This window comes from Rhinolophus hipposideros, assembly GCF_964194185.1.
Source record: "Rhinolophus hipposideros genome assembly, chromosome: 19".
Taxonomy (NCBI): Eukaryota; Metazoa; Chordata; class Mammalia; order Chiroptera; family Rhinolophidae; genus Rhinolophus; species Rhinolophus hipposideros.
The window spans coordinates 47,720,504-47,740,655 of NC_138065.1; the positions used below are offsets into that span (position 1 = coordinate 47,720,504).

The 20,152-nt window shown below is 36.4% G+C and overlaps 2 protein-coding genes across 9 annotated transcripts in view; both read right to left on the reverse strand.

The window, feature by feature from the left end:
• RABGAP1L (RAB GTPase activating protein 1 like) overlaps positions 1–20,152 on the reverse strand; it is a 443,815-nt gene that overhangs the window by 270,564 nt on the left and 153,099 nt on the right. The gene's annotated exons all lie outside the window — the stretch shown is intronic.
• On the reverse strand, positions 13,777–18,719 carry GPR52 (G protein-coupled receptor 52). The gene is made up of 2 exons (XM_081025266.1): positions 17,996–18,719; positions 13,777–17,126 (listed from the first exon to the last, which is right to left on the reverse strand). The coding sequence occupies exon 2, from the start codon at positions 16,684–16,686 to the stop codon at positions 15,601–15,603; it is 1,086 nt and encodes a 361-aa protein (XP_080881392.1). The 5' UTR covers positions 16,687–17,126; positions 17,996–18,719; the 3' UTR covers positions 13,777–15,600.

Below are 20,152 nucleotides of genomic sequence, written 5' to 3' on the forward strand. Positions count from 1 at the left end.
TGTGTATATTTGCGTATGTGCACATGCATTTGAAGGATTTTAGATCTAGAGACCCCGAGACAGAATATATTTAATTTCTGCAGGGACAACAACAATGACTATAGCTGCTGTTACTAGTATTTATTGAGCTCTTTTCTATGCCAGGCACTGTAATAGATGACTTATATTCATTATTTCATATACCTCCATGAAGCAGGAACAATTATTAGGACACCAATGGTCAGAGTGGTTAGGTAACATGTCCAGTATTACGCAAATAATATGAGACAGAGTAAAAAATTAAAATCCAAATCAATTTGACTCTGAAATGCAGGATGAATGACTATCCTTCACTTTCTTTAGTAAACATCTCATGAAATAATTGAAAACAAGAGGGCACAAAATTGGAATTAAATGTTAACACTAGATAAGAATGGGAACTAGACATTAGGTAGAGTCATGCTCAAAATACGCTAATTATATAAAGCAAAATCCATTTAGAAGGAACGTTTCTGCTAAATTCTGTTCTTGGTATGTACTCTTCTGTTTGTCATCATTGCTGACTTGAAAGACCACAGAGAAGGTAAGCTTTTCAAAACTATAACAAGATACAAAGTGATCACATAAAACTAGAAGCAAGGGCTCGGAGATGAGGTTAAATTTTACAGAGATGACCGTAAAGCCCTTCAATTAGGTTCAGTAAATTGATTTTCCAAGTTCAGAATAGGAAAGATCTGGTTGAAAAAGAGTTCAAAAACAAGACCGTAAAAAGTTCACTACAAAGCCAGGCGACCCTGCTTTTGAAACAGCTAAGTATACCTGGGGCTGCACTAAAGCAAGCCCATTGTCTAGCTGTGGCAACAATAGTTGCCCACAATAGCTAGTCCCACTGTACTAGGAAGAGCACACTGAGTAAGCGAATCCCATGTCCACGTCCAATAATAATGGCAAAGGTCTAAATTTTTGTGTCTTGCTTTTTAATAGTGGCCTTACTGATATGGTAGTCCAAATAGCTCCATTGCATATACAATTAAGAAGCTCTACCTTCCTATATACACAGAGAACATTAGCAGGTCAAAAATCCCTTCCATCGTTATAGGGATTTGAAAAATGCCAAAGGTAATGGAGGGCAACCAAGGTGATGAGACATAAGGAAACCGAAGTACACGGAGAAGTAATCGCCTCTTCCCATCTCTACGCCCTCTCAAACCTATAACTTTGTTCGATTTTTCTTTACAGCATTTATCATAATCTGCAACTATCTTCTTTTTTACTTGTCAACGTCTTCATTTGGAATACTTTTTGTTTACCTCTACTCGGAATGAGCCCTATGAGAAAAGAGAGCTAATTATTCTTGTTCACCACCATATTCCAAGTAATTCAAATAGTACTTATACCTAAGAAGTACTCAGTAAATATTTGCTGAATGAATGAGTGAATGTGGGGAAATAAAGAGGTTTAATCTGCGAAGAGAAGGAAGATATAAGAGTGGTTTTCATATATCAGAAGAGCTATATCAAAAAGGGAGAAAACTTGTTTCTGTTTTTATCGAGAGAGATGGCATAGGACCAAATGGTGGACATTCCCGGAAAGAGTTGGGATCACAATTAGGAAGCATCTTGTAAGTCATAGAGCTGTCTATCAATTGAAGAGGCCACCTTACTAGTTATGAAAGGATTCTTAGAGGTAGGAAGCTGTGTCCTTAAGTTACCTCTTAATCCAAATCTCCTATGATTCAAAATACACAAAGAATAAACGTAAAAAATCAAAACTATACATGAAGATTGAAAGAAAGTGACCTAAGTGGTTACTCAAAGAACGTATCTTAGAAGACAGTAAAGAATGAATCAGTAGAAATTAGATTCTAAATAAAATGCGAAGTGAGGGAGAAAAGGCTTGATAGTCTTTTTTCAATGACCATTGATTAAATACACAGAGCCGTAAGTTATACCAATGAAATAAGAGAATAAAAGAAAACGAGACACTCAGTTTAAGGAATAAAAATTGGCAATAATGATTTCCCTTTGAATTGTTCAGGTTTCAATTTTTATGAAAAATCCAGAATCAGAAGGCGAGATACATGTAACTGGAGGAAAGGTACAAAGCCAAATTTAAGAGCTCCATTTCAGAACATGTGGCGAAAGGACGGTATTTCATCCCTGAGAAGGATGTCTCTCTGTGGAAATATTCAAGAAGAACAATAAAAGAGGGATGGAGAGAGCATCACAAAATTATAGCTCTGTAAGGATCAATTTTAAATGTCATCCAATCATTCACATGTCCTTGGGCAGAACTGCACTTAAATGAAAAACCAAAAGGTTATTATCTTTCATCTTCTTAAAAATCTCCACTAAAAGGCATTCTTAAAAATCTCTCTACGAAATATGTTCCAAATGCTAAAGATGTTATTAAAATCTTTCTAAATGTTAAATGTAGTTATGGAATACAAAGCGTAAAATTCCTTAGAGTAAATGCTATCAAATAATCATATATTAAATTATAGTTTGATTTGCTAAATGAATAAGCAGAAAGACTTTTTCTTGGCCTTTTAAAAATTTGTAATTCTATATAAAGTATAAACTTAGAAAATAACATATTCTCTTCTGACAAGTCCAAAATATCTATTTGTATTACATCAAATTAAGCACTTCTCATACAGTAAAAAAGGTTTCTGCATTTCTATAAATGCCCTGGTCCTCTAAAACAAACAGTATCTTTCTGTTAACTTAAATCAGACATAGTTTATGAAACAAATTATGGAGATTGAGTTTTTCGCCCCCAAAATTGTAATTTTGCTGTTGCTATTAATGTTAGTTCTCTTCTCAACCATACACAATCATAAGCAAGGTCAAAATAAGAATAAAAATGAGAGGAAAACTAGCTTGTATAAATTGTATACGTCTTTGAAATTCAGCCATTTGGAAGTCCGGAACCTATAAATATTAGTAATTATGTTGCAATTAATAAAGAGGAGGAAAAAGGAGAGGCACAGGTTGTTAAATATTCTTGCCAAAATTACATACTAAAACCGTTGTTTAGAAAAAAATCAACATCAGTGGTAACGTAAGGTGTATTTCACATGAAAGGTCTACTGCTGTAAAAACAACAGGTCTAATCTCATCAAAAAGGCCTACATTGAAAGTTACATCTGTGAGCATAAAAAGAACTGCATGACTCTCCTTGGTGTATATATAGGAAATTGCATCCCACCAATATACTAAAACACCTACACTATGCAGATACTATTCTAGTAAATGTCAACATCGCATAATGTGTAGAAAAGAGTTAATACCACAGGTCAGAAACTGCCTATCCTTAGAACGGCCTCCTCTCACGGCTGGCCCTTGGCTGGCTTCTAGGAACTTGGCTGATAAACAGTTCCCTACAATGATATAAAACTTCTCAGTAAGAGTGGCTCACTGTGCCTGCACTGTTCATGCAAACAAATAGCTTATGTTAACTATCTGCTTTCCTTCTGGGATTCCGGGCTTTGGGAAGCTGCGAGGCATTTTGGAAGCTGCGAGGCATTTTGGAAGCTGCCTACTGCATATGTGACCAGCGTCCAGTCAAATCCTTGAGAGCTGAGTCTCGAATGAGCTTCACTGGGACATAACAGGGCACATGTTAGTGCATACAATTCGCGGAAGGAGTTAAGTTTATACTGTGTGACTCCACTGGGAGAAGACTCTTAAAAGCTGCCATGCGGTTCCCTTTGCTAATTTTGCTTTAATCCTTTGACTGTAATAAATCTTAGCCATGAGTATGACTATAAGCAAAATTTTAATGCGTCCTTCCAACAAATCACCAAACCTGGGGGTCACATATGCAGTAGGCAGCTGCATATGCTGGTCACATATGCAGTAGGCAGCTTCCAAAATGGTCAGAGGTCTTAGGGACCTATGACAAAGATTGTCTGAGATTGATTTGTAAACATCAATTATCTGGAATTTACACATTAAATATGTTTATCACATTTGCAGATGGTAAAATCTTAATGAATATATTCAAAGATATAATGAAGATTCCAAAGAGCTGGAACAAATTGAGTAAACTCTATCATGATGAAATTTAAAGATGATAAAGGTAAGGTCTGAAATTGTGTTTAAAAAAACACAAACCACTGCACATGTAGGGAAAATGAACATACAATTAAGCAGGGGTAAAAAAGAGTTAGGGGTTTATTGAAAATAAACTCAATATGTTAAATGGTGAAATATAACTAACAAAGATACCTAATTTACTTCTGCAATGAATAGATGGCAGTATGGTATATAAACCAAGTGAAAACGATAACCCCACTTTCCTCTTTTACCATTCATATCACATACAGAACATTATATTCAGTTCTGACCATTTAAAGAAGGATATACTAGAGCATAGACAGGGAAAAGCTGGTGATGAGCTTCGAAACCATATTTTACAAGGAATGGTTCAAGACTAAGGAAACTAGAGATAGAGACAATAGCTCTACTAATATATACAGAAAGTTCTTGAGTAAAACAGAATTTTAATTCTTTTCTATATAATCATGGTGGGAAGAAGTCAGACAAACATTCATATCAGCTGACTATAAACTATTCAGCTACATATAAATGATCCAAAATCTAAAGTTACCCCAAAGTGCATTCACCCTCTTTTAAAACACATATCCAGAGCCTACAAGTCAACTGAATGTGGATTTTGGAAGCAATAATTCAGTTAGAAAGGATGGCTATATTAAATGATATCTATATTAGATAATCTTTCAACTCTCCTTATATACTCTTTTCCATAGCTTCCCCAGTTTACACTAATATAAAGGCAGAGGGAGAAAGGATTCTGAAATAATCTTCAGTCCAGTCACACCCTCACCTGAGTTGCGGGGCAAAGCGGAAAGACTCAAAACTACAGTTAATCGGGATAATTAAGTTTAGTGCAGCTCAACAAGTAAATGACTTACTACACAGAAGGCACTCCAGAGTCAGCTCGACAAATATTGAGTAGCCACCGTATACAAAGCACTGAGGAACCAGAAATGTGGAAAAGACAATGAGGGGAAGAGGTGCAGACGTTCAAGCATCCCCTGCTCCTCAGACATCCGCAGCAGGTGTGACTGCTCCAAGGTGGTAAGGCCACTCACTCGCTTCCCACAGCTCCCCTCACCACAGTGGGAACCACACCCACCGTTCTGCAGGTCATGGAAGTCCTGGAATCAAAGCCAAGCCTGGGCTCCTCAGCCCTTAACAACTAAAGCCTTGATGGCCTACATCTTTCTCAAACTCTAGTACACAGAGGCCGTGTGGCACATGCAGCGTAGAATGAAACAGGCAACGCTGAAGACAGCACCACTGATGGGAGAAGAGTGCTGACAGAACCTGTGTTCTTAGCGTAACACCTGGTCTTAAAGCAGCAGCACAAACTAAACAGTGAGCTAATGAAAGTGAGAGTACGATCTCGGCTCAAAGACTTTGGAAATAAAGGATTTGGGCACTTCGGTTTAAATAAGGTCCAGCAGACCCATCCTAGTTAACTTTTTCTTCCCCCCTGTCTTTTCTTTCTTTAGTGTTAGGAAGAAAAATACACAAAGAACCAAATTAACAAAGCAACCTCTTCTAGGAGCTCGGAGGGGATAAAGTGAAAATGAAATCAATTTCCTTAATTTACTTGTTAATGGAGAATGGCTGCTGGCAAGTTTCTGGTGAACAAGGTAGTTTGATGGTTATTGGTGTGAAGATAAACTGGCTCACTCCTCTTGGAAAGCAATTTGGCAAAGTGTATAAATAATCTTAAAATGGCTTCATACAGTATTTCTCTTTTTAAAAAATTGTAAGGAAATAATACTAAATAGGGACAAAGTTTTATTTATAAAGATGTTCATAAAGAATATGCAATAACATGGAAAAATGCTTACGATATAAATAACTACATTTAAAAATCCTTTACATAGAAAAAGTCCTAGTCCACAGTGGGAAAATGGAAGAAAAAAATGAAGAGTTGTTACATCTAATTATATATGGGTAATAGAACTATGGGTGATTTATTCCCTTTTTCATGCTTTTAAATCCCTAAATTTCCTTAAGGAGTAATGTCTCTTTAAAAATTAAAAATAAAAACAACTAAAATGACTCTTGATTGAGGATGAAAAAGGGATGAGAAGGGATGAGAATTAGAGGGGCAGAATTTGAAGATAAGTTTACAGTGATTAGCTTAACTCATCCTTTTATAGAGTTGTCTGAAATTAAAAGGTGCTACTGTGGAAGTGCAAGTTGGCGGATACAGGAAGTAGCAAAAACATCAGCACTCAAATTATCTCTGTAACAAACCCCTAAGGTCTTCTCTTAATACCCTCCAGTCTATTGTCTGTTCTGCAAAGGTAGGAAGACCTAGCTAGTCTCTGAGATTTTTCATTTATAAGTAAACTAATGGACACCTGAAAATTTACTGTCTTTAATATTCAGCTTTACATGAAATTATCTTATTCATTTATTTAGAGGAAATATATGATAAACTATTAAGCTGTTCAGCGTGACTATATGGGTTGAAATAATGACTCTACTGCCTCAGTGACTTAGAACAGAACCTAGTGCATAGAAAGCATGTGTCTGCTTTTATTCTAAAGAACCAAACGAATGTCTTCAATATTAATGTCAAGGTCACATGTTCATTTTTCTCATGCATGTGACTAAACTTGAGGAAAACCAAAACTTCCTCATGGATTAGTTTAAAACACCAAGTTTGACTCCTGTACAGCTAGATCTGTTCCTTCGTTTTCTGTTTTACTGCTTATTAGAGCACTGCAAAAGAGGCCCCCCTTATTTGTAAGTCAATCAGTTCTTTCAGACTATAAGATTACCCGTTACTGGAAAAAAAGTTTAACAAATCGTTTTGATGTTTGAAGATTTGCATCCAATGTTAAGTATTATTGACTCCATCTTTAAAGGTAAAATAATGTGTGGTTATACTATAATAAAAAAAACTAGAAAGTGAGGTTTAACAGAAAAGAACTTTAGCCAAATAAGAAAAGATGTAAATATAGTAAGTATGCAGATTAACTATACAAGGTAAGAATTAAGTAATTAGAAAGAGTAGGTCTGTGCTTCACTTCGAGTGAAATATTCCATTGACAAACACTGGAAGCACAGAGAAGGAATCAATATCTAGGGTTTTGCCCATTTGCCAGAAATTTTCCAGATGCCTGGATAAATCAAGGTGAAATTAGCAATCCCTCCTTCTGAGATCCTCTGGCAATTATAAAAGCACAACATTCTATTATTGTGAGCACTATATAAAAGGTATTTATAATGTCTTAGACCAGGGGTCAGAACATTTTCTTCTAAAAGGGCCAAGTGGTAAATACTTTTTGCAGGACATAAAATCTCTGTCACAACTACTTAACTCTGCCATCGTAGTATGAAAACAGCCATAAACAATACATAAGTAAATGGGCACAGCTATGTCCCATTAAAACTTTATTTGTGATAGCAGGCAGTGGATATTAATATGTCAATTCCTACCTTATGCTATAGTTATCTATATATAGTCTGTATATCCTCTATTAGTCTATATGCTCTTGGAGAACTGAAAACCTGTTTTACTTACAAATCTCATTATCTTGAATGGAATTTCACACACAATAACAACCTTATAAATACTTAAACAAATGAATAAATGATTCTATTAATCAAAAAATACCAGGTCCACATCATATAATTATCTTGATGGATAGGCAGACAAGTAAAAGCCTGCCTGTCATAAAAGTAGCCTCTAGATAGTTAGAGTCACCCACAATCAGGTGACAGATATTAGGGAAAACGACTCCAGGAAGCGGTCTCAGATGTGACTTGAGTTGGTGGAATGTGTTCCATGCACAGTCCGTCAGGCTCCTTCCCAGATTGAATATTCTTGTTCTAGCCTCAAAGCTTACACTTTCCACTTAAACTAATGATTTTATTCTAATCAGATTTAATCTACGTAAGAGAATATTTTCTTTTTACTGTGCATTTCTCCCCACAATGTTTTTGCACTCTGTCGAACACTAAATAGTACCTCTCTGTCGTGCAGGGCGACAGACGGGGTCTCAGCTCCCGCTCCCCACATAAGAATGCAGGACATGGTGAGGCCAAAAAGGAACACCCACGGAGCCATAAGTAGGGGAATCATATCACTATATTCTCACCGGCGGCATCTGCCTCTCTGCAATCCGCTCTTGCTAGCCCCCATTTTTTCTGCTAGCGTAGCCACGGCAGTTATATTAGTGGTCAATGGCTCACGGGTTACAGCTGACGGCCAACTAGCCACAGCTGATGGCCATCTGATCACAGTTGATGGCCATTTACTACCCGAGCCAGCACCTTTCTATGTGAGGCCGAGAGCCTGGGGCTGCTTTCTGGGGCTCTGTCCCCACACTCTCCTTTCCCTTTAACAACTTCTCATAGTGTCCTCTGAGACTAGAGCATCCAAACACATGGCTAAATATCAAGGTTAATTCATTTTTTGAAATGAATCGGTCCCTCTAATTTTTGTGATTGTATTGTATTTTCTATTGTATTGTTCCTAAGATTTTCCTTCAATCTCTCCATCAAGTTTTGGAAATTAGATAACCCGCCACCTTGCCTGCTTCCCGCAATTCAGTAAGTTATTCTTTGGACTTAAAAAGGTCCAGGAGTACTACAGAACCACAATTTATGCCCTACACATAAACACAATCAATAAATATTTATTGTCCTAATTTGTCATTATGGAATATAAAGATCTGGTTCATTCAGATTTCAATAATTTGAATTTTTCAATGATTCATCTTGCAAACTCTTTTAATAAGCACCATAAATTAAGTAATCATAAGTTATCATGGAAATTTTAAATATTTAAGATGATAAACCTTTTGAATAACTCAGTAGAATTAATTTATATTCAATTAAGGCATGTACTAAGAACTAAGGAAAGGTTTCATCTAAGGACATTATAAGGCAATCAATCCCGTCCAGCCTAACTTGAGTTCCTTTAATTTTTCTGTAACTATATTGTTTCACAGAAATAAAACTGAATTGTATATTTAAAAGGGTTGATTTAAAACATCACACATTTAGATTGATCCGTCCAATTGCTGAGTTTTATTTTATAGACTATACACAAAACATATACGGAGGGTGCCAAAACAATGTATACACATTTTAAGAAAGGAAAACTGTATTAAAATTGTAACACTCAATATATACTGATAACAAAAGATGAATACAAGTCATGTGTGACTTATGCAATTACAAGAGGTCCTCAAAGCGGTAACCATCAGTGTCCAAACACTTCTGATTACGGCGAACTACTGCTTGAGCAACGTTGACTAAAGTGTCCACTTGTATACACTTTTTTGGCACTCCCGGTATAAAGCACTGTAGCCAGACGTCTCAAAACCCTTTCCATCATAATGCTTCAAAAAAACCCATCCTATCATGCCTTCAACAACACTACAGATCCATTACAAAGAACATTCAGAACATAAAGTGCATGCATGAGACTTGTTTACTTTTCAAACCTTGTTATATATAGTCTGATTTTTGACAATTCTTCATTAAGGTTGTAGTTTTTAAAATACTTTGCTATAGTCATGGGGATATGAAATATGTACAATATAGGGAATATAACCAACAATGTTGTAAAGATCATGTAGGGTGCCAGATGGCTACTGGACTTGCAGGGAGACCACTTTATGGATAGTGTGGTTGCCTGACCACTGCACTGTACACCTGAAGCTGTGCCTAGATATACATTACATAGAAGTTCTTTTCTTACAAACAAGAAACTATTGTCTATTTTGAAATTGATAACCTCAAGCAATTCTAAAACCCAAATTTTGAATCATCTTCTCCTTGCCAAAATAAAAAATATAAGAAAAATCCAAATATAATTTAACTTGTTAAAATATTATCAAGGAATTCGGCCTGGATTTTCAGGACTTTTTTATCTTCTTCCCGAATTATCTTTTAACGCACTCTAAATCTATCATTTATGATATCAATTTTACCAAGTTAGCATTTTATTATACAATTCCTGGGAGAAACCTATTAGTATAAAATGTATGATCTATAATACGTATTTTAAACTTCAAACTCTACTGGAAACATAAAGTACATGTTTTAAAATTGCATTTTACACAGACTGCACACATGAATACTTGCTGTATCAGGCATAACTTCAGACAAATGCACTGATCATCTCTCACTATATTCGTAGTCTGTACTGCATTCAAAGATATATTTTGAATTTTAAAGAACAGGCTATATAATTTTTGTACTTGATTTTTTGGTGGGCCTCCCAAATAAAATAATGCCATACTTTGAATTTATAAGGTATATCTGGGCATTGTTAATTGGCATCAACCTTACGTATACTTGCTTAAATAGAAAATGTAAAGTAAAACTGAATTCAAATTTCTAAAGTCAAAGATAAAAGTGATTTCTCTTGCACAGAGTAGCATTTGGGGAAGTTTTAGAATTTAAGCGAATATTTCCATTTAAGATTCTACCGTTGTGTGCCATATTTCTTGATATTTATCATCTACATATTTTAGAATTTTAGAATATCAAAAACTAATCTGGTCCCATTTACCACAGTAAAAGTACTGATTATAACACACCAGCTAGACCTCATTTCCCTCATACAGGGATATCGTTCTGTTAAAAATGTGAAAAATGCTAGAAGGTGCCATCAGTGGTGCATTAAAAAAACCCTACAGTGATTGAGATCCATTTCAGATTCAGCAAATAACACTTCAAACCAATTGTGTTGAAGCAAAAATAAGTAAGAACATCAAATATCATAAGTAGAAGGTAATCAAATTTCTCTGAAAATTTACCTGAAATAACAAATACTATAAAAGTCAGAAAACTATAAACTATCTTAAAAAGAAAATAGCTTTAAGACAAAATTGGATAATATTACTTATAAAATGAAAAACTGTTTTGTGAAATGTTAACATATTTTTGAACTAGACAGCATTCTTTTTAATAAAACAATTTCTCAATTAGAAAAAAGTAAATGCACATTGTGAAAAAACTAGTATTAATAAAGAAGAAAATCTATTTACATTACTTTTAATATTTTAAGACAACCACTTCTATTGTTTTAAAACAGTTATCACTATTTTAAATTATAGAGCAAAACTATAGCACTGGTGAAAACTTTCATTCACTGGAAACACTGAAAAGGGAATCTGTCTTTTTGCTTTTCTAATAATGTTGATTTTCCCCAACATCTAGACATTTGGTTGTAGAGTATTCCACTTGCTACATGTCCTTCTTAATCCTAAAATAAAATGTTGCTCAGGGAAAGAGCAAGTGTTGGAACCTAGACGTCAGAACACAGCATCCACTCAGTGACCTAACCTCCTGTGCATAGCGATGGTCCCACCTGTTTGAACACAAGCAATGCTATACTCAGCATGTCATTCTACCAACTTCTCCACATCTTAGAATCTTCTGCACCTGTATATCACACCTAATGATTAGCTTCCAGGGTCAGGAGAGAAAGAGAAAAGTTCTTTTAGGCAACAACTTCATTTATTTCTACACTCACATGATGATATATGTACAACGAATCTGCTTACTCATCTTTGTTTTTTCCAGGTAACATGTATATGATTAAAAAAAAAAACCTTAAATTCTATATTAGTAAGTGAGGAAAACTAAAGTGCAAAGACAAATGGGAAGACATTCCTGAACAATCCTTTCCTACTATCAACAACCTGATGAAGGAAAATGTTGAAGCACATTTAATACAAAAAAGTAAGGAGGTAGGTTAATCTCAGAATCAGCCTGGTCTCATCCCAACATGTATCTTTAATCTCAAATGATGTCTTCATGAATAACTATTACTGGGAAATGTGCTTTCAGAAATTATGGAAGTTTTCTGTATTTAAAAACATCTGAGTTTCAGCCAAAGTCTGAGTTTAAACAGATTTGGAAAAAAAGAAAATGCTGTTTTAGAAAACCCTAATACTCAATGGATTAATTCTACTATAAAATACAATTTTCAAAAAAAATGAAATACAATAAAATTTCCTGAAATTGGAATTACTGATGTTTAAGTTGTGATGGCAATAAGCATGGCAGCCACCAAGATAAAACAGCAGTTACCGCAGTCTGAATACTTTCTATGTGCCAGTAACCATGCTGAACACATGGACGGCATTATCTCATTGAGACCTCAAATCCAGCCTAACAGGAAGGCACAAGTGTCTGGCTTTTACTGATGAGAAGACTGAAGACTTGGACCATTCAGCATGTTACCTAAGACCAAAGAGTTTATAGAAGCCAGGATCTCAATCCAGATCTCATACCCTGGTAGGTTATAAAGACTTTCAACACGACATAACTTTAGAAACAATCCACAGATAACCCTTAGTAACAGACTACAGCTTTACTGTTTGGCTGTCATTTATAATCAAATTGGATAATTACCATAGAATACTGATGAAAATAATAGCTATGCTTGCTATTCTTAAAACACATTAATCTAAAAAAGACAGAGTAGTTTCAAAATAAGTATTACCTTATCCTATAAACATATTAAAAGATGTCGAGAGGAAGTTGAATGGTTTACCCTAGAGTTGCACGTGAAAATAAATGGAGAATCTAAACCTAGATCGTTGCCTCACAGAGGCTCCCCTTACAGCCTACAATAAAGCATTCTTTCTCCACTCTTCTTCAAAACAATTTTTTTCAGTAAGAAATGTACAAAGATTTGACAACACTACTCAAGGAAAACTTAACAAAAATGAACAAAAGTAATATCAAGGAAATGCCACGCCCCACTGTTTCAGGTTAAGTATAGACTGACCTGGACAGTTTGGGCTTATCAGATTGCTGTTTTAATCAGAGACTTGTAACATCAAGGAAAAAGATAACACAAGAAAAGAACTCAAGCAGTGATTTAGGTGAGAAAAACAGAAAGAAAACCAAGATAAATTTTGTAGGAAAAAGGTAATAGACCAAGTACAAAGGTTTGAAGACTTTTGGAAAACAAAGAAAGCAGTAGAGCGTAGCAGTTAAGTGTACAGGCTTTGGTGTCAGACCAACTGAGTGTGAAAGAGCCTCTGACTGATTGATCTTGAATAAGTCACTTTTCTTTAGTTTCCTCATCTCTATAATGGCAATAACAGTACCGTGTTTCCCTGAAAATAAGACTTAGCCAGACAATGAGCTCTAATGCGTCTTTTGGAGCAAAAATTACTATAAGACTCGGTATTATATTATAGTAAAATAAGACTGGGTCTTATAGTAATTTTTGCTCCAAAAGATGCATTAGAGTTCATTGTCCAGCTAGGCCTTATTTTCAGGGAAACTTGGTAGCTATCGCAGAGGGTTCTAGTGAGGGTTTGATGTTATATGTAAAAACATAACATGGTATCTGGGTCATAATTCTTGGTGTTAATAATTAAAAGGAAAAGTCAGAGGAAGAAAGTACAATAAGCAGGGCCTCAGGTTTTCTGTACAGGGATCTCCTGAGTCTCTTCTAACTATATGTATGCTCCAAGCCAAAGGAGTCAAAATCTGATTCCCAAATAATATATATAATGTTGAAGATCCTATTTATGACAACTGGAAAGTTATAGTATTATGTTTCCTTGAACTTTGTTTTCCTTGAGCTGGCCTGAACTTCAAAGGCACATTTCAACTTATCCAACATGCCACTGGCAAACAGGGGACATGAATTAATATAAACAACCCAAACCACGGAAGTGTAAAACTATTAAATTTTAATCCCAAACGAGTAAACTTTTGTTCCAAGTAAATGTTTTATTAAACTGAAGCAAAGTCTGATTTTGATATATAGAATACTATTTTATTCTTTATTTTAAACCTTTCTTACATGTTTAAAAATATACAGGGGTTCAGAACAACCTCAGTAAAATGATGACATTTCTATAAAGGACCTCTGAAGCCAAACCACCAGTGCGCGACAATGGCGGGCTTCCACAGGCATATTTCATTAACGCATTTCGTAAAACAAAGAAATCGAAAATGCTGAGAAGAAAAATACTCAGTAGTTTGATAGAAATTTTAAAATATCTGTCAGGCAGGAAACTTAGGGTAAAAAAGTAAGATTTAGATGTTTTACCACTCACACCTGCTTCACTACTAATTCCCAAATGCCATTTAGCTACATCCAAACCCCTGACAATGTATTACACCATTCCATGTAGCACACTGAAAAATAAGCTAATTTAATCTCTGAATATGAAAACAGATCATTACAAAAGAAAATACTGACAGCTCTTTACCTGTACTTGATAATTAAGTATATTGTATTCTCAGCAACACTAAGAATGCAGCTTGGTCTAATATAAATATCTAAATAACAACTAAACAAAAGTATTCTTCTCTTAAAAGAAGTTTTTGTATATTTTTTCCAATGTTAATGACTCAAGGAACATTGATCTATATATTGTGCTAAGAAAACATTAGGCACAGATCACATAATATCATTTACATTTTCTTTGTTGTAAAAAATGTGGTATGTGCAAACGCGTATCACACAAATGATTAGTGGACAGAACTGTAAGTTTTGTAGCCCTAACACAAAAAGGTCATTTTTTTACTCAAAAAAAAACCCAAAAAACAAAACAAAAACCCAGGACACACCAAGTAGCTTTAAGAGTGGTACCTCACATCTGGGTATTCTTTGTGGATTTTCTTAAAGGAAAATGAAACTTTACTCTAGAAAATGGGGACACCATTTGGGCACGTGAAATAATTTAAAAGGAACCAGAAATAAGTGTTTCCAAAGCCATTAAAAATATGTAACACAATATCTCAAACAGTCTCGAGATTGCTTTGTCGGAAGGAATAAATTATTTAACATCATGATTGCTTTACATAGTAGATTCTTTCATCAGCTAAGACACTTCTGGATTAAGGTACCAAAAGATGCAGACCAAGAAAAATGGAGAGAAAAACACAGCAGGCTGCTAGGAAAAGGGCAGGGGACGAGCATAATTTTACGGTAATGAAATAAAAACACTGTGTCTTTTCATTCATAGCAGAAAATTTGTGCTGCAGAGATTATAAAAACACAAGCAAAAGGGCTGTGTGGCAGGTACTAAAACACAACGCTTATTATGCGTCCTCCATGGAGAGACCACGTATGGATTTCAGATCAGTGTGTTTCAAAGTACACTTTGATGCAAAAGATTACACTTTGCCACATATATAATATGTAGCATTTTCTATAAAGGGCAATTTATGTAAGTAGTTTCCACAAGCACACAGAGAGCGAAAGAGAGAGAGAGGCAGAATGAGAGACAAAGACAGAGGAGAGAGTTCAGTCAGAGAGAGACAGAGACAGCGAGGGGCTTCGCTCACGTCCTGAGGAAGATCTGAGATACTGTTTTCATCCTCAGTGCTTAATTTTTCCTATCACTGCACATTTATACTCACACACTATAATTATCTCATGAGATTGCCCTCTATACATCCTTTTCTTTAGTTTTTTTCTCCATGAGAAAAGAAAAAAAAAGAAACCTTTAGTCTTTTCATCTCATAGTCAACTATTCAAGTAAATATTTCTCTAGTGGCAAATTTCCAGGTGAATGAAGAATATGGTCCCAAACCACTGTCAGATTACATTTGATTTCCTGTGTAGTTCTCTTCAAATGGAGCAGGAATTAGCCCGCTTCCTGGGTTTGGGGTCTCGTGTTTCCTGATCCTTCACACACATACAAGACGTGCACATCGTCTCGGACAGTCTTCGGAGGCCCAGCCGGAAGACACTGTTGGAAAGGCTGTATATTACACAGTTACAGAAACTATTACTTATAGCCAGCCAGGTTGTTAAGAAGGACAGTGTTGGATTGGCCAAGACCCGGGAGCTTTCCAGAAGAAAGTAAATGATATAGGGGAGCCACAGCATGTAAAACACACTGGTTATCCGAAACAAAACCATGGCGTAGCGACGGTCAGGGCTGTGTCCGGTCTCCCCAGAGGCACCCACCTCGTGGCTAGGGAATCGGGACCTCCGGTCATGTATTTCTTTGGTGTGCTGCCGGCAAATTTTGAAAATGTGGAAGTAAGTGAAGCAGACAACAAAGGCAGCAGGAGCATAAAGTAAACAAACAATGAAGCCCGTGAAATAGGCACTGGTGAGCCAAGAGGTGGCACACCATTCAAAAATGTCACCATGGTAACCAGGTTTCCCCCAACCAAAAAAGGAAGGCAAGAAAATCAGGCAGGAGTAGATCCAGATTAAAATGATGCAAATTCTCAGTCGACAAGGGGTGACCAGCTGATTGTAAGAAAGAGGCTTGGTTATTGCAAGATAGCGATCCACACTGATGCAAGCAAGACACGCCATGGAGACACTTTTGAGAACCGAGATGATGTAGCCGAAGACCTGGCAAGTCAATGACTCGTGGATACCCGTGGAGTAGTGGAGCAGGGAGAGAGTGGGAACCAAGCAGCTAACTCCAACGAAGAGATCAGCATATGCCATGGTCTGAATGAAATAGCTGGTGGTGTAATGGTGTAAGAGTGGGGCACAGTGAAAAACAAAGATGACCGTTAAATTCCCAGCAATGATTAGAAATGTCAGCAGGACAATCACAATTGTCTCAAAGACGCAGACGTCCACCGCGCTGTAATGGCCAAATCCCAGTGGGCAGGAGTGGCGCTCGGTCACATTCACGAGGCCACTGCTCAGGTTCACGGTCCTCCATTCAGTCCACCTGGATTCATTCATGGCTTGGAATCAAGGGAACCTGCAGCCTTGGCTACAGCAAGCCGGTGCCCTGCCCGGCATCTGTTAAACTCTGCACGAGGGTTTCAGAATCAGCTTCGCTCGACAGTGGCAGTGCTTCTGTCACAGCTGAACATCCCAGAGAGTGTTCCAGGCTCTTCATCAGCCTCAGTGCAGCAGTGACACACCTCAGCTTTGGGAGGGGAGCGAGAGGAGGGAGGGGATAAGCTACAAAGGCGGTGAAAAAGGGTCACTCATGAGCTTCCTCTGGTGGTCTCAAACAACTTTTTGCAGACACAAGGCACTTCTAGAGAAAATGGGTTTATTACCTTGCACTATGAAAAATTAAATCTGCAACAAAAATAAATAAATCAATTGCCAAGGGAAGAAAAGCTTCTGTGGGCTGTCTGTCCTCCTCAGAAGGGCTGTTTCTTAGGGATCAACTAGAAAGAATGAGAAAAGAAAAGGTCTGAAATTGTCTCAGGCTTCCTGTTTCATCTATCATGAGAAGTGGATTCATATTTTAGAATTTAAGTAATTAAGATCTCAGATTTGGTTGGAAAGCTAAGAAAAAGTTCATTGTGACGAACAGTGTCTTTGAAGATTTAATGCTGGTGGGTCAACTTTATGATCCGTTTCTCTCATTTCTTTAAAAAGCTACGAACCACCGACCCATTTCCCAACAAAAGAGTCACCTTTATTTGGGCACAAAGGAGCAGAACAGAGATAACAGACTCCAGATTGCCCTATAGTTTTCATGAGGAGAAAACACACATATCTCCAGTAGGGAAGGTATAATATGAAATGTGTTAACACCTGACAAAATATGATAAACTTCTGAAGTTTCAATTCTGCATGCAATTTTAAAACATTCAGAAGAAAACAGTTTTAGTCTATTACAGTTGCTGGTGCTACCACCAGCAATGTAATTTATACTTCTTCCTTTTCAAAAGGAAAATAATTCATTTTTGCTATTAATTTCAGCATCAGTAACTGAAAATAACTTTCATTGTCTAATATGCCACCTTCCTTATAATAAAGCATGATCATAGAATATGTAGTTATTTCTCATTTTTGTACCACACCTATATCTCATCATATATATAGGTAACCATACATGAAATTTAGACAATAAGAGAAAGTTTCCTATAAGCACCCTGAGCTTATTTGACAAGAAATGTTGCCATTATTTATTACTGAGGCATTTCTATTAGGCTTCATAGTCTATGTTTCTCTACCTTTTCTATTTTCATTAGATGATTAACATATTAAATCATTACTTCAACTACATCTTCTGAAAGTGGAAAATTACCTTGTTTGTTACATTTGCAGTTATGTAGCAGCCATATGTTTAAAAAAATGTCTCTTCTATTTCTGCATTCTATTTTGAGCAAGTGCTCAATTAACACAGGGGCCATCAGGCAGGTTGTAAGACGGTCTTGTTTTAAAATACCTCTAAAGCATCGAGATGCGTTTAGATCCTCGAGTTTCAAATACTGAAAGGCTGGCTAGATAGAATCCATCCAAAAGGCTTCCAAGGTCGTTCTGATATAAGGTGAACACTGTGAAAGGTCTTTTTTAAAGTACAGGCATTTCAAAGAGTCTCTTGTCAGCCTTTGTTGTCATACCTTTTGAAGAAATACCATGCATTAAAAATAAAAACACTTCCTCAGGAACAAAGCAGCAGCTTCATAGAAAGCATTCTTCCGAAAGTTATTTTCTCGTGCAGCAGCAAGTCATTCAGGGCGGTCCTTCTTTTATAATAGCCACGGGACAGTCCTCCTTGCACATCCCAGTTTTACTTGTCACCAAATAGTTCTCTCATTACAGGGATAAGGCAATGCTTCTCACCTACATTCATTCTCATCAGCTGCTAGGCTGGGCTGCTTGATTCAGAAGTCCGACTCACTGCGATGCAGTCACCAGGATGCTGTGGGCTATTCTTCACAATCTCAGCATCACTGCCTCCACCTGAGCCCGAGCCCTGCTCCTCCTCCTCCTCCTCCTCCTGAGCCGATGCAGAAGAACTCACCATCAGAAAGGTGACTCGGTCCTCCTGCCCCAATCAACAGCACAGCCAATGGCTACTGCAGCTGAAACTGTCACTAGGTAACAGTTGCCAGGCACATGCAGGCTTATAGACTTACTCGGCAAGCTCCGATCAAGATTGACAAAAGAAGACAATGGGACTGACCGATCCTTATAACATATTAATGGCATGGATGAACTTCTAGAGGTATTCTCCTTAGAGCATTTGTAAAGATTATTTCCTATGGGCAGGACAGAAAAAAACAAAACTGGGATACACCCTTAAACCTGCAGAGAAACTACCACAAGGTACTTTGACACTAAAAGTCAGCAGTAATCTAATGCTTATTGGCAGAAAAAACTTATTAATTATTAAACATCAGTTAAGTCTTCATGAACTCCAGTGATATAGCTACTATTTTTATTCTCGAAAATATAGCTATCTTTTGATTAATAGAAGTTAAAAATCACGTAATCGCTCCAATCCCTGCCATACCCACACTAACCTGCTGAATTTTATGTATTCAACTGTACAAACAAAGCATTGGAACTAACACCTGTACACTAAAACCTATTTGGGAAAACATATAAGGTCAAATATGACCTCAGAAGAGTTGGCATGAGAAATAAATAGAATGACTGTTTAGTCCATTTTTGAACCGAACATAAAAAAGATTCAAAGAGTCAAAGAACTTTGTCATCCAATGCTTGAATTAGAAGGAAGTAAATTAAGCTCATTTATTTGATGGAGGTTAAAAATATTTCCATTTATTTTGACTTACTATTGATAAACAGTAAAAAGCATAATCCTTCTGGAGTCTGTACTCTTCTTAAAAGTGACTTAGAACTATTTTACCAATTATTTCAGAATTAGATCAGGAAAATTAAGATGAGAATGGAAGATAACTAACGTTCATTGAGTACATTCTACGTGCCAAGCATTATGCTGTGTGCTTTGTATGTTTTTCTCTATAAAAACCTTACATCTCTATGAAGAAGGTACCATTATAATCATTTTCCAAAGGAAGAAAATAGGTAGTAGAGAAAGTAACTATAACTTGCCTAGTATTTATTATTACAGAGGTTTGAATCTAGGATTGACATAGGTCAAAACTGTCATTCTTAATACCACACTGATGAACCCCATCCTTTTTTCCTCTCCTCTCCACTGATGGCTACCAGTCAAGAAATGTCTAAGAAGAGTTCTTTGGGATTTTAAACAATGATTTGTAAAGAGTAGAAAGGCCTATTCTTTCCTTCATGTTGAATGGCCTTTCAAGAAGACTACGCTATTGCTAAAATCTCTGGGGTTTAGGTGAAATTGTAGAACGGACGCACATTTCTCATTTCAAGAAAAATTTATGAAACAAGTTAGAATAATCTTAAAATGAGAACCATGTTGAGGTTTGAAAGTAAATATTTAAATTTAATACAACAAGGT